The 15515-nt window shown below is 41.8% G+C and overlaps 2 protein-coding genes across 4 annotated transcripts; both read right to left on the minus strand.

Annotated features, from left to right (window-relative positions):
* Positions 1 to 709: 709 nt before the first annotated feature.
* Positions 710 to 1221, minus strand: LOC134468374 (spermatogenesis-associated protein 45-like). The gene is made up of 2 exons (XM_063222295.1): positions 881 to 1221; positions 710 to 794 (listed from the first exon to the last, which is right to left on the minus strand). Exons 1-2 carry the CDS (start codon positions 1185 to 1187, stop codon positions 775 to 777), a joined length of 327 nt encoding a protein of 108 aa, XP_063078365.1. The 5' UTR covers positions 1188 to 1221; the 3' UTR covers positions 710 to 774.
* Positions 1222 to 1653: 432 nt separating this feature from the next.
* Positions 1654 to 14257, minus strand: grcc10 (gene rich cluster, C10 gene). Of its 3 annotated transcripts, XM_063222298.1 has the most exons (5): positions 14041 to 14257; positions 13752 to 13892; positions 13052 to 13137; positions 5384 to 5560; positions 1654 to 2296 (listed from the first exon to the last, which is right to left on the minus strand). In XM_063222298.1, exons 3-5 carry the CDS (start codon positions 13101 to 13103, stop codon positions 2157 to 2159), a joined length of 369 nt encoding a protein of 122 aa, XP_063078368.1. In that variant the 5' UTR covers positions 13104 to 13137; positions 13752 to 13892; positions 14041 to 14257; the 3' UTR covers positions 1654 to 2156. The 3 variants fall into 3 exon arrangements, with proteins under 3 accessions (XP_063078368.1, XP_063078366.1, XP_063078367.1); XM_063222296.1 differs by lacking the exon at positions 13752 to 13892; XM_063222297.1 differs by lacking the exon at positions 13752 to 13892 and having other exon boundaries at positions 13052 to 13147.
* Between the last annotated feature and the right edge of the window lie 1258 nt (positions 14258 to 15515).

Consider the following 15515-nt stretch of genomic DNA (forward strand, 5'->3'; position numbering starts at 1 on the left):
GTGTGTGTGTGTGTGTGTGTGTGTGTGTGTGTGTTTGTTATGTCCCTCATAGTTTTGGAAAAAAATATGGTATACGTCAGAGGAGTCTGGTGCTGCTGGATATTGTTTACAATTTGCAAAGTAAATATCAACACATGCTGACCTTTTTAATTATTGCACAACCACTTCCTTATGGCACTTAACACTGACTCGATACAGTATTTCTGTATTTCAAAGTCACCAACCTTGTTCACAAGTATTTCACAAGCTATTCATGACTATAGAAACAGATAATATTACCTGTCCATTGTAGTGGAGATTGTGTGTAGGCTATTATATTCATTCTGTATATTAAAATGATATTATATTCATTAGAGCTATAGGAGTACTGTTTGGACACAAATACAGTAGTAAGTTGCTATGTGATTTTAGTGCATCTTTCTGTACAGAGCCTAATGTGGTCAAAAGTAGCCCTAGTTTTTTATGTTAAATTTGGTTTCTAATAAATCAGATTTCCATGACAATGTGGAATCCTGTTTCTTGATCCATCTAGGAGGCTACAACATTAGGCCTATTAAAAAATACTCGAATTGCTCGAATTTGCCTACGTTCTATGATCCCAACCCATCCTTCAGCCTCAGAATAGGCCATGGTATCATCAGATAGGCCTAGGTCTTACGAGGCAAGCGTGAAAAAACACTATTATTTTTTCTTATTAATTAATACTATATTATTGTTGTTGTATTATTTATTATTTAAACTGTCTAGTTGTGTCATTCTGCGTCGTCTTCACCTTCACGCCAAGTGGGCATTCCCTATGAAGACAAAATAAAAGAAGTTGATTTTTTCCAAATCTTCATTTGTCAACGAAAAGGTAAGCCTAAATGAAGACATAACTCACTGCTCTCCTCGAAATGTTTTCGCTCGACGTGACGGCCACAGTGATGGCCTTGCATCCAGCGGCTTCGGTCCAGCGTTGTAAATGACTGCTGCGCTCCCAGATCGAGGCTGTTTTGGAGATGGCAGGTGAAGTGCCTTCTCTCGCGTAGCTTCATGAATTCACTGTCAAACTCAATTTTACACCAAGTTTCTCTCCGCATATTGAAAGCGTAGAGTTCTTCGGCTGACGGTTTTGCCATGGCAATAGTTAGGGAAGACAGGCCAGAATATTGCCGTTGTTTGCGCACAAGAACTGACGTGCGCAGCATAAGGTGAAGAAATTTGAGAATGTGCGTCCATAGCAACGCTGCACATTCTAAGGAAGGATGAGCCAACTGACCCACATGCCAACAGAAGGTAGCCTGAATTGACTTGTGTTAAAAACACTGCATAAGTAGCCTAATTGGTTACAAATAGTATTTCCTCATCTCCAACTTATTTGACGCGCACACATTTTTCAGGTTGAGTGGTGTATATGGCAACTATTGTTGAACTGGGAATTGTCAGGCCATGTACCACTATCAGAGATTTTCTCTCTACTCTCTCTGCCTATTCCTGTCTGTGATTGCTGGTTGCGAATGGCATCATATAGCAGGTTAAATAATAAAGCTTTGCCACTTTATAGGAGTTGAGTGGATATTGTATTTCTGCAGATGACTGCCTGCTTAAGGATATCTTTTGTTTTGTGTTTAGTGTCCTCCCTTACAGACTGTAAGTGAAATTAATTACAGCATATTCTTATCAACATGTTTTTTATTAATTGACAACATAAACTGGTTGATGTACTCATTTCAAATAAGACGCACATGTAACAAAATGACAGTATTTACACACAGGCAAGTTTTGTTTGTATTGTCCCTCATGATGTTCTGTTTTCAAAGATTTAATGTTGTGTTGAACAAAAAGGGCAACATAAAATCATAACCAATAAAAGAGCACTTATAAATAAATAACAAGGCATATGGACATGATTTGGGGACATAAAAATACACTCACTTCTAGCCAATGCGAAGGCAGTGGGTGGTGTGTATTGGCACAAGAAGCAGTGGCGATTCCAAGAAATGGTTAACATGGGAATGTTATTGAGGAAGCGAGACTAACGCAACTAGAAGAGCCTTTCTTTTTAGTAATACAAAAATGTTCCAGGCATCTTTCCCCAACATCATGTTTTGCCCATAACAACATGACCCCAGCCATGCTGCCCCTTGAGTTGGTTTCCTCGGTGATGACTGACAGGCCTATGAAGCTGGGATGCCTCCACCAATCGGAGGTGTGGAAAGGGGTGGCAGGAGGAGGGACTTCAGCTTGACTGACATGGCTGCAATTTCTGGGTCCTGTGTCTCGTACATTTTCACCAGCCGGGCAAATTTAAGAACACCTAAAAAAAGAAAAAGAAAAAAAAAAAGAAAATACTATTTTGTTATAGACGGAAAACCACAACAGCAAAGCAGAATTTAATGACATGAATTGAAGTGTGTGCATGGGTGCACGCTCATGTGCACATGTGTATGTGGTAAACCAGAGATGTGGACTTGTGACTTGGACTTGAGTCACAAATTGATGACTTGAGACTTGACTTGGCAATATTAGGAATGATTTCCTATTCAAAATATTACTGAGACACTGACGAAGGCAACAGCCGAAACGTTTGTCTACACTTCTGCTGCTATGTAAATAATAAATAATAAAAAAGAAGAAAAGAAGAACCCGAGTGTGATCCACTTTTTCACCTTCCAAGTTATTCAAAATATTAGGAATGACTTGCAACTCTGACTCTAAGACTCTGCCGTTCATTTATTTATTTATTGGGGGGGGGGTCAACTTTATTATTTAGACAGGACAGTGAAGAGTAGGACTGGAAACGAGTGGGAGAGAGAGACAGAGGAGGATAGGGAAATGACCCGGGTCGGGAATCGAACCCGGGTTGCCTGCGTAGCAGTCTAGTACCCAGCTGACTAACTCACGGCTGGGCCGGACTTGACGGTTTTAGCTTGCAATGGCTTGCAATGTCATGTCAAGTCTAAATATATATTTTTTTGCCTTTCTACTTGAAAATATTGAAATTAAATGATTTGCCCTTACGCCAGTACGCCCGTGTATTTTTTGTTAAGAATGCAACTGGTAAAGGGGGACATGCATCGCAGTGTGGAAAGATAATGCATTTCTGACCAGAAGTAGTTGTCAAGATTGTGCATAGAATACATGGTGACTTGTTAAGGTCTTGGTAAAAAAAATGAAACTTGGACTTGACTTGGCTTTGGTAAGACTTGGACTTGACTTGGTAAAAATGTGTCTTAACTTGTGATTTGATTCAGACTTGATGGGAAAGACTTGAGACGTGGTCCCATCCCATCTCTGTGTTAAACTAGGCATTACTTTTGCATTTGTGTAGAAAGTCTTGTGCGTGCAGTTCCCCTCATATATCTACCCGGGAAGGTCTAAAAGCAAAGCTATGACCTTGACCTAAGACCTTAAGTAAGCATCGCACAAGTTCCAGTGGGACCCCACTGGCGCCATGCAAATCCAACCTCTTGACAATCAGCAGCTCTCCCTCAACCAGACTGAGAAGAGGAGCTCTACTGGGGGCTGAGGCTGTCCCTAAACACACTGTCCTCCCAAAAACGGTGCAGAATTAGGCTGAGGCTATGCTGATTGCGTTACATTAAGTCAAGTGGCATCAAAAATACACAGAAAAGAATGGGGCATTTGTTTAAGATGCTGGCTACATGTATGTGGATATTTTAAAAATCTGCTTATGTATAAGAACTCCACTGTGAAAGGTGCATTTTAGCCCCCTAAGTGCGATATGTTTAAACCAGGAGTTTCGAAATTTGCATTCTAAAACTATGTGACAGCGAGAATCCAAACCCAATATGTTTTCAAAAATATGTAATATGCGTAAATAACTTCTTGGAATGTTGACTGCACTGCTGTCTCTGGTGAAGCCATTTCCGTTTCTTTGTGCTTGTAATCCTTATAACATTTTGTCATTAACAACAACATAGAAACAACAACAACAAAAAAACACAAAAAGTGTGCCCATACTACAGCCACCCCTACCTTGCTGCTTTTATGATATAAAATGACATGCGAACATGACCAAAAAAAAAATGTATACATGCAAAAATGCTTCAAAACTCGTGTGCTCTTAAAACGGCATCCCATAATGTCAAGTTGACCTTGAGGTTTCTTCATGGAATCAATTACCGCCTAAACAACAACAGAAGGCAGAAAAAGCGTGAAAAGTGTAAAGCAAGCCAGTCAATGGATTACAGTCTGTCCACAGTCCAGTCTGCCATTGTAACCTGCTGCTACCTGATGCTACACTGGGAAATAAAATCCCAATCTGTTTTTACATTACATTACATTAGCATTTAGCAGACGCCTTTGTTCAAAGCGACTTACAAGGAGCAATTTAAACACAGAGTAAAGAAGAGGAGGATGCATTAAAAAGTAGCAGAAATTAAACAAGACATCAAGGTCCAGTGTAAAGTTGCAATTGTCCAACACACAGTAACAGAAGCAACATTAAATAATAAAGTAACAAGGCATATTGGATAATAAGCAAGACATCTAGGTGCAGTGTAGAGTTGCAACACTGGCAACAATGTCCAACACAAGGATGAAGCAAAAGAGTAAAGAATTTAAAGAGGATGTTAAAAGCACATTAAGTACATAAAGATGTTAGGTACATAAGAGATGTTAAAAGCAGTGGCTTAGGGAAAGACATTAGAGACTAATTAGAGACTAAGGCTAATGAAAGAGGCTAAAAACTAACGGCTACAAGGTGAGTAGAATTAGTTACGTTAGAATGTTAGAATGTCCAACTGCTCGTTTGCATGCAATAAGATGACAGTCCATCATGACCCCCTGACCCAGTCTTGCCTGGCTCTTGCCCGACCTGTAGTTCCGCACAGCTTTGTGAGCTCCACTACTAGGTCTGGGAGCATGTAGCAGGATTCCATTTCTACAGTGAAAAAAATAATCACAGAATTTATTGCTTCAATATCAACAAATTCTTTCAAAACCATTTTCTGTTGATCTCTAAAGCGTCAATATGGTCTATAATATGACCTGTGACTCCTCAATGTGAGCTGCCAGTGATATTGAAGTGATAAATGCTCGGCATTATTTTTTGAGTCCAGAAATTGAATCCTGCCACATGCTCCCAGACCGATGTGTGTGTTTGGAGTGCCACCAGGGGGCTCCAGAGCACACACACGGAGGTCTGGTAGGAACCAGGCTAGACCCAGTCATAGACAGCATAAACCTAGCCAGAATGTAGTTATAGCCTTATTAATGTACCTTCTCTGTCGTCGTTTAAGCAGTAGGCCTTGATGACCAGGTATAATATGTAGTGTATTGCAATATGTATCAGGTATCATATGATGACCCCTGTACCTTGATGCGTATTCTATGGTGAGGTTTTTGCCAATACCATGTAGTTGTGCCCTTCTTACTGTACCTTCTCCGTCGTTGTTGAAGCCGTAGGCCTTGATGACCTCCTGCTGGATCTGCGTGGCCACTGGCAGCACCAGCTGCAGCATCTTGCCCATGTCGTTGCAGGCGCTCTCCCGCGCCTCCTCCATACGCACAGAGTTCTCCGGCACTGAGAAGGCCTGGATCACCTCGCTCAGCACCACTACCCCCCAAAAAATACCCCCAGAAACAAATAAGGAAGGAAGTCACCAGAGGGGTATACTAAGAAGTTGGTTCAGGAGCTAACCAGGAGTTAAAGTAAGCTGTAAACCATCTAATAGAAGAGCCTCTCTTTTTCTTAGGTGATTTATCTCTAAAACTAAAACTGGTTAAACTGGATTTCTTAGTATAGGCCCCAGACCATCTTCAGATGTGGGAAGTAATTTCCGTCTTTATTTGAAGCAGTGCAAACACTAAGAGTCCTCTTCGGACTCTGAGGAAGATGGAACAACGTGAAATGTGAGTTTTGGCACTGCTCCTAATAAAGCAGAAAATTACTTTCCACATCTGAAGATGCTCCCGTGACTTTCTTCCCTCCATGAACTCCGTCCTGTCCCGTGGCGCACCAGATTGTAACTGGAACCGGAACTGGTTGTACACAGGGCCCAGAACTTGCAGCTGTGCCCCTCGTTTACTCATCCACAAATGCAGGCACAGACATGCGAATGAACAAGCACGCATGCGCACACACACACACACACACACACACACACACACACACACACACACACACACACACAGACAGACTACATTTCTCATCAAGCCTAGAGTCACACACTCGTTGTATCACTTTAGAATATAATAACAGGTTAATAAAGGAGAAAAACAAAACAAAATAAGCCTTTCATGTTGTCAACAACGTATGATTATTTCATGACATGTGTATGTGTAACATTTCTTGGAAAGCTGCACGGAACATACTCTCAGAATGGCGGACAAGATTGCTCTGGACCCTTTGCATGTGTTACACCAGGAGTATGAGCTCCTTCCTTCTGGAAGACGTTGCAGAATGCCCTGCTGTCGAAGAATTAAATATAAACACTCTTTTCTCCCTCATTCTATAGCGTTGCTTAATAAAATGGGAGGCTATCTTCCACACACCACTCTCTTCCGTATTGTTGGTGCGTCTCTGAAGTAATCCAGTAGTTAGGAAATGGATCGCACTCAGTTTTTCTTCTTTCTTGTTGTTTTCTTTTTGTGATCAACTTTTTATTGCTTTTATGGGGAGGGGGGGTTGGTTAGACGGTTACATTCATAACAAGCACTGGTGCATATACAGTGGTCATATAGTCCATATAGTCCCTTCAGTCCATATATTCCTTTGAGAACATCATTTCAGTCCAAGGGTCTGCACGGGTATTTACAGGGGGAAAAAAGACAAAAAGAAATAAAAAGCACTCAGCTAAGAAGAGTAAAGAAGAAGAAGAAGAAAGAGAGAGCAAAAAATACACAAAAAACATGCATCACTTACACCTACCTAAACTCACTGAAGGTGAGCTCGACCGTTTAAGTCTTGAATTCTTACAAGAAATGATTGCCATTTTTGCAACGTGGAAGGCATGGCTCTGTTTACTCTAGCTGTGTGATATTCTAAATTAACAATGTTGTCCAAGTAGTTAAGCCATAGTTTACGAGGTGGAACTTGGGGGTGAATCCATGAGTGCAAAATCACCTTTTTGGCGGCAGTGAAGCCTGTCATTATCATTCTCTGTTGGATAATGGAATACTCTAGATCGGTGAAATCGTTCAAGAGGCAAATGTGTGGTGTGTTTGGGATGCTGATGTCCAGCAGTTTTGAGAGGTCCTTTACTACGCTAGACCACAGATCTACAATTATAGGACACTCCCAAAACATATGTAAGAACGTACCAGGCAGATTATTACAGATGTTACAGACAGAGCTTGGGGCACGGTTCATTCGGAACTTTCTGTAAGGAGTTGCGTAAGCTCTATGGATAGTTTTGTAGTGAATTAGCTGGTGAGCTAGATTCTTTGAGCTGTGAGAGAGATTCATCCATATTTCATCCCAATCCAGTTCTTGATTGTGTGTGGAGAGTTCTCTGTCCCATATTTTCTCTATTGCTAGCTGTCCGGCAGACTTATGTAATAAAGCATTGTAAACAAGAGAGACTCTGCCTCTTAAGTTATTCGAAGGTTGAACCCATCTTAACAGTGAATGACTTATAGGTGGACGGTCCCACGGCACACCATATGCTTTAAGAGCAGAGCGTAGCTGGAGGTAGACAAAGTATGATGAGCCGGGTAAATTAAATGTGACTTTAAGGTTCTGAAATGAACGCAGGCCATCACCATCAAACATATCATTTACCACATGTATGCCCTGTGTGAACCAGTGTGAGTTGTGGAATGGCTTGCCACCAATCAGGAATCTGCTGTTATGCCAGAGAGGAGTTAATGCACCTGTATGTAGAGGGACACCCATGCATTTCTCTGCCTCTTTCCAAACCTTTAATGAGTGTGCAATTATACAACCAAATTTAAGATTCGTATTAGATCTTCCAAGTCCAGTAAAAAGCAAGTCTTCTAATCTATGGGGTTTAACCATAGCCTCCTCTATAGATCTCCAGGGGACTTTTGAGCTGGGGTCCATCCATATATGAAGCGCTCTTATCTGAAAGGCCCAATGATAAAACTGAAAGTTTGGCAAGGCAAGACCACCCAATAATTTAGGTCGCTGTAATGTTTTTAGCTTTATTCTGGGGCGCTTACCATTCCAAATGAATTGAGAGATTGATGAGTGGATATCTTTATAGTAGTTGGGAGGGGGGGCTAAGGGGATCATAAAGAACAGAAAGTTGATTCGAGGCAAAATATTCATTTTTACTATATTTACTCTTCCTTGCAAAGATAGTGGTAGCCTGTTCCATCTTTTAATATCTATTTGAATATTTTGTAAACACTTAACAAAGTTTTCCTTCACAATTTGTGGAATTATTGAAGAAATGTGAACACCTAAGTAAGTGAATGAGTCCTTAGTCGGAATGCCTTGGGGAGCTTTACTCTTGCCTGTATTATTAAGTGGCATTAAGATGGATTTATCCCAGTTTATCTTGTACCCTGAAAGCTGACCAAATTGTTCAAAAAGCTTTAATATTTGAGGGACTGATGATTCTATCTTTGATAAAAACAAAAGTATGTCATCAGCAAAAAGTGATATATGGTGGTCTACGCCATAGAGTGTGACAGGTTTAACATCCCTGCTTTGCCTAATTAATTGCGCCAAGGGTTCCAAACAAAGACAAAACAAAATGGGAGAGAGAGGGCATCCTTGACGTGTGCCTCTCTCCAGCTGAAAAGGTGAGGAAATTTTGGACCCTGTTAACACACATGCTGATGGCGATTTGTATAGGACCTTTATCATATTCAGAAATGTTGGTCCCAAAACCAAAATTTTCCAGTACCGCCCACATATATGGCATCTCCAATCTGTCGTACGCTTTCATTGCGTCAAGTGAAAAAAACAGCCATAGATTCCGGGCAGGTGTCGGCATTGTTTATGATGTGAAACAGCCTACGTATATTGTCTGATGCCGTGCGCCCTTTGAGGAATCCTGTCTGATCGTGATTTATTAATTTACTCACAAATGTATCTAATCTATTCGCAATCACCTTAGCAAAAACTTTTACGTCACAACAAATCAAGGAAATGGGTCTAAAATTACCACAGTCCAGGGGATCTTTTCCTTTCTTTAGTAGGAGAGAGATAAGAGCCCTATTTTGATCTCTGTGAAAGACACCAGTCTCCAATGCATAGTTCATGGAATCCAAAAAGAGAGGACCAACTATGTCCCACAAAAATAAAAGTAACTCAGGTGGAATACCATCTAAACCTGGTGACTTCCCTCTGTTAAGAGACTTAAGCGCTGTAGTAACTTCATCAAGAGTAAGGGGAGATTCTAGTTGTTCAGCTTCCTCCTGAGAGAGCTTAGGTAAGTCCAAACCATCCAAAAAGATCTGCTATTTGTGTGATCCCCTTTGACTTCTGAGGTATACAAGTCTAAATAGAATTTCCGAAAAACATCATTAATAGAGGCTGGATCAGTAAGGATAGATCCATTTGGATCTTTAATTGCAAAAATATTAGCTTTTGAATCATTTTCTCTTAGTCTAAGGGCTAGAAGATGACTGGGCCGCTCTCCTTCAGAATAATATTTTTGCCTAGTGCGTTGAAGGATGAATTCTGCTTTAACTAGATTCAGTTGTTTGTATTCTGAACACAAAGCTTTAAGTCTACCAGCTGTAGTGCTGGCTGAATTTTGTTTTAATTCTAACTCCAAGGCTTTGATGTTGGACTCCAATTCCTCAAGACGTCTCTTTCTTGCCTTATTCCGACTAGACGAGAAAGAAATGCAAAAACCCCTTATAAAACATTTCACGGTCTCCCACAAAATCTGTGCATTCGGACATCCCTGTTTGTTAATCTCAATGAATTCAACCAGCTTGTCGCGGATCTGAGTGTCAAAATTCTTGTCCAACAATAAGGAGTCATTAAAGCGCCATCTAGTGGCTTTTTGAGGAACACCTTTTGGGAAAATGAGGCACAGTACCGGAGCGTGATCTGACAACAGAATGGGCAAGATGTCTGGTTTTGCGTGATGAACTAAAGATTGACTTAAAAATATGTAATCGATACGGGAGAAAGATTTGTGCCTATTTGAATAAAACGTATAATTCCTGGTGGATTTGTTATGAAATCGCCAAACATCTACGAGTTGTAACTCAGTGACAAATTTCTGCAGGGCTAAAGAGAGGCGAGGATCTGCGACAGATGTTGTTTTATCAATATCAAACATGGCGCAATTCAAATCTCCGCCAATCACGAGGTTGTATTCCGGCATTCCCAAAAGTTTGTCATTAACAAAGTGGAGGAAATCTGGATCAAAAATGTTAGGTGCATAAACCGAGGCTACCACTAACTTTGCCTGACCTACAGTAATGATTGCAAAAGTAAATCGACCCTGGTCGTCACTATACGTGTGATGAACAGTTAATGGGAGGCTTCTAGCAGCCAAAATCAAAACCCCCTTAGTTTTATTTGGAGCACAAGAAGATGATATGATTTTGTAGCGTCTGTTCTGAAAGCGATGCACGTCGCAACTTTTTAAATGGGTTTCCTGAATGATGCCAAGTGCGACTTTTTTACTGTGCAGAAATTCCAGACATCGCGTGCGCTTGATAGGTGAATTTAAGCCATTTACGTTCCACGTTATTGCATTTAAACCATCCATTACAGTAAATCAAGTGGTGTAACGATGTAGTGGCATCTGCAAAACTCTTTCATCATGTGTGCTGAGCGTAGCAAACATTTTCGGACTAGATATGCACATACCAACCAAAAATAGTACCGTCTAACAAAATAAAAGTAGGAAGGGAAGGGGGTCATAAAAACTATATACAGATAACAGGTGCAAGCCGCGAGGACGCTAAAAGCTCCTACAGGCTTTGCAGAACACTGATCCGTGGCATTATCAACAGCAGCGCAGATAGCCTCTAGCTCGCTGAAAGACCTCCAAAACTCTAGCAACATAGCTGTACCCATGTAAAGAGATACTAAATCTTAATAGTGTCAGGTCACACAAACCAACCTTTAAACTTTAAACTTCCAATCTGGACACCAATTGCCCCTACTTGTAGTTACCCACAATGTCAGTCGTTAGCTACTTCCATGAGTGTTGCATCGGGGAGAGGAGGGATTGCATCACGGTTCTGCACGGGGCTTGCGTTGCGATTCTGGCGTGATGCCTGTGTAGACCCCAGCTGTTCCCCTTTGCGGTTCTGGTGCTGTGATGGTGGGGATCCCAGCAGCTGCTCCCCGCTGCGGCTCTGGTGCTGTGACGGTGGGGATCCCGGTCGCTGGTCCTCCCTGCCACGATTTTGGTACTGCGATGGTGATCTCGGTGACCGCTCCCTGCCGCGATTCTGATGCTGGGATGGTGAAGGTGACCGCTCCCTGTTGCGATTCTGACGCTGCGCTGGTGGAGGCTGCTCCCTGTCGCGATTCTGGCGCTGCGATGATGGATGTGGCTGTTCCCCATAGCGGTCCTCCTGGCGCTGTGGTTGTGGGTATCTCGGTGGTCGCTCACCTGGCTCATGGGTTGTCAAGAATCTCTCCACCTCTGCGGGGGAGTTGAAGAACAGTTGAGACCCTCCGTGTTCCACCTTTAGTGTCGCGGGATATAGGAGGAAAGACCGAATGCCTCGGTCACTCAGCTTATCGATGACCGGAACGAATTCTCTCCTCTTTGCTGATGTTTGGGGACTGTAATCAGGGAAGAAAAACAAATCAGAGTTGCCGTGTTTGGGCTTGGCTTTGCGGGCTCCCTGGAGAATATCTTGTCTGTCGGAGAATCTCAGGAGACGAAAAATAACAGTGCGAGGTTTCTGGTCCTCTCCTCTGGGCTGGATACTGCCATCGTATATGCGATGGCAGCGGTCGATCTCAATGCGTTGTCCTGCTAGGGATGGTATCCACTTGGGCAGGTTGGCCACCACAAATGCTTTCAGGTTGGAGCCCCCAACTGATTCCGGAAGATTGACCAGCCTCAGATTATTTCGCCTACTTCTGTCCTCCATTTCGATCATCTTATCTTGCAGCTTAGCTAGCTGTGTGAGAACGTCATTGAGGTCATGTTTGTTGGAGCGAACTGTAGCATGAAGGGATTGCACTGTAGCATAGGTCTTCTGTGTTTCGCTAGCCTGATGTTGCACGTCTGATACTACTTTCCGGATGACTTCGTTAGCGGTGGAAATCTCTTCTTTTAGAATTGTAAGCTGGGGTATCAGGGCACAATCCAAGGCTTCCTTCACAGCATGGGCCACCGACGCATCGAAATTTCGTTGTTGTTCTTTGAGGGCTTTGCTAACTCCGCTCAAAATGGCCGCATCGAGGTCGTCTTTAGAAATGGAGGTTGCTTCTTTCGGTTTTTTCTTCGCTGGGGACATTTCCAGTTCTCTCTTGGCGCTGGGTTTGGTTGGTGTGTGAGTTGACATCTTCGATGGAAGGGTACTAATAAAGATTTAGGTTGTTATAACACGGTTTTGGCTTAGTCCTTCACGAGCACGAGATTTCACGTCTGCATCGCAGCTGAGACGTCACGTCAGTTTTTCTTCTTTCTTGTTGTTTTCTTTTTATTTGCACATTGCAAGGACTGATATGACAGACGTTTCGGCTGACACTGAAGAAGGCTCTGTGCAGCCGAAACGTCTGTCATGTCAGTCCCTGCAATGTCAAATAAAAAGAAAACAACAAGAAAGAAGAAAAACTGAGTGCGATCCATTTCCTAACTACTAGATTAATAAAAGGGGAGAGCAGTAGGCGTTTTTTAGTAAATTAATTTTAGTAACTTAATCAGTAACTACTTCATTCTTTTTAGTAACTTTTAGAAACTTCTTTTTAGTAACTTAACTAGTAACTTTTTACATTTTTACTGGACTGTGCAGCCCTAACAGCTTATGGACCTAGATGACTAGACTCTATAGGCCATGTTGTGTTTTGTCTGTCTTTAATGTGCATTTACATGTGGATTGTGGAGAAGTGTCATGCAAGACAAATTTCTGTGCAAACAGACAATAAAAGTTTATCTTATCTTATCTTATGTTATCTGTAGTGACTGAATGCTTTTCCTGTATTTACCTCGTGCCTGTTCCACTGTGAGGGTGGGTTGCTGTGCAGGAGCTGATGCCATGTTGGTTAGTGATCGCCACTCGTTACTTAAGGACCTGTTCAGCACTCACATTGAAACACACGCACACGCGCACACGCGCGCGCACACACACACACACACTATGAATGTCATCAGAACCACAACTGTAGCCGTACACAGGATAAACAAAGCTATTTTTCTTAGCCCTGAGTAAGTTAATTTACTCACTCGTTGATCATCATACACTGGATAATAACACCATCAGATTAACTGAATGACAATTCTACAACAGAGATGACACTTAGTTTTGATAACCAAATAAATAGACAGTGGTGCTAAAATGACTGTTAAATGTGCACTCACTGTGTAATTTCTTGTTGCAGTTTCTTTCCAGAATCTATGCTGCCCATTCACAAATGTTATCTTTTCCACAAGAACTTACTAGCCTGGTTCACACCAGATGGTGTATGTGTAGCTTCGGCGCCCCCTGAACTTACTACCACACCACCAAATTCCAAGTAGGCCATTCTTTATGGCTGGGATTTTTAAAACTGCACAAACTAGTAAATATTGGTTTATTTAAACATTCCTGAAAAGATAACATTTGGCAATAAGGCAGCACACAATGAGCAGGATAGTTGCAATAGCTATTCTGGTCACAATCATACACAGTGCACCTTTAAGTCCTACCTGCATGATTAGCAGAACCAACACACCAAATATCAGGAGCCTTCATCTTTCACATCCACATCTACACATCCTGGACCATGGTGTATGCTACATGGAGCCCACAAGCTCTGAAACGTCTAGTGGTGTCTCAACTCTGCTAGCCTAGTAGTCACTCAGTAAGCAACGTATTTTATATTGTGACAGTGAAAGGAAGAGAAAAATAAACAACACAAATCGTTAGGAGGACTGAGATGAGAAATCACGACGACGAACAGCATTTGGAATGGACTGCCTAGCATCAGTGCCTTACCTAATTCACGTATATCTGACTCCTTGTCTCTTGTCCTTCCTTGGTAGGTCCAATCAAAATACCCAATCAAGTAGGTTAAGATTTAATTACACCATTTGGTTGTAGACTATTTTTTAACGTAAGCACAAGAATGACATTTAGCGAGATCCCAACTATCCCTAAAAAGACTGCAGATAGTCAAGGAATGATGCTCTGAAAACAACTTCCGGCTGGTGGAGACCTGTTGTATCAGAATAAAAGTCATGGTTTGCGTTCCGAAATTAGGCCTACTACCGATAATAGGCCTACGCTGAATATTTTATGGTCTTTTTCCCTTGGAGGGGATTCTGTAAAACATATTCCCAGTCAAGTATTGTTTGTATTAAAGGGGTCAGTTGTCCAGGGTCCAGGGAGAAGGGCCCCCAGAATTGGGTCCTCATTACATTGCATGTAGTGGGTCTGGGGGCCCTTTCAGATGACTTTGTCCCGGGCCCAGCCAAAGATGTCAGCGGCTTTATGCATGCAGTTGAAAAAAAAATGCATTTAGGCTATTAAACAACTACAAAAAAGTACTGTCAGAATCACATTCACTGGTATTTGTACACCAATAGGCCTATAGTCTAAGCCTAAATCACTCTTGAAGGGGCTCTATGTAGGATTAAAAGTTTAATTGATCACTGTCCCGAGTCAGCCGATGCTTATTTGAGTCATTGAACTCATTGAACAAGTGAACGATGACTCTCGCGACCACTTTCACGGTCCATCTGCTGAGTCTCGGTACGAGTCTCGTGGGAAACATTTCAGTCGCTTCTCGTATGAAAAATTGCTTTACATGCTAATGCTATATTCAGATTTGTATCAACTACTGGCATTCTGTTATGAAAAACATTCTCACAGCGAACTTATTTAAAGGTACACGTGCAGGAAATGGTCAAAAAAGGTAGCCTACTGCAACTATGCTGCTTATTGAAACTGGGTTGCCTGTTGCCAAATTTGATCTTTTCATGAAAGTTTACTAAGTAATAAACTAATAAGTACAGTACAGTCATTTTTGCTGCTAAAAATGACTATTTCTGGAAATTCAAAATGGCGGACCATGGAGAAGATCCCCCTTTTCATGTATGAAAAGTGCATTTTTTCCAGTTATAATGAATACTTAGAATTTGATGGTGGTGGTAAGTATTCATGAAAAAGGTAACATTCGTGAATGGGTAGCATGAATCCTGGAAATAAACTACTAAAAAGCTTGCACAGTGTACCTTTAAACAGCTTTTTTTTCATGACAGTGTAGATTTTGAGACAGGCATGCCACGGGCACCACGCAAACTACGTCATCCTACATTGTGCCCCTTTAAATTGAATTAGCCTATGAATCACTAACTGTGCATACCAATGTCTAAAATATGTCAACACATGCTGATGTGTTCCAGCCTCAGGATGTGCTTCCAGGAAGAAATGGACATGGTGGTCTTGAGAGAATGCTTTCAGGTCAGCGG

Source organism: Engraulis encrasicolus, chromosome 18 (genome assembly GCF_034702125.1).
Source record: "Engraulis encrasicolus isolate BLACKSEA-1 chromosome 18, IST_EnEncr_1.0, whole genome shotgun sequence".
NCBI lineage: Eukaryota > Metazoa > Chordata > Actinopteri > Clupeiformes > Engraulidae > Engraulis > Engraulis encrasicolus.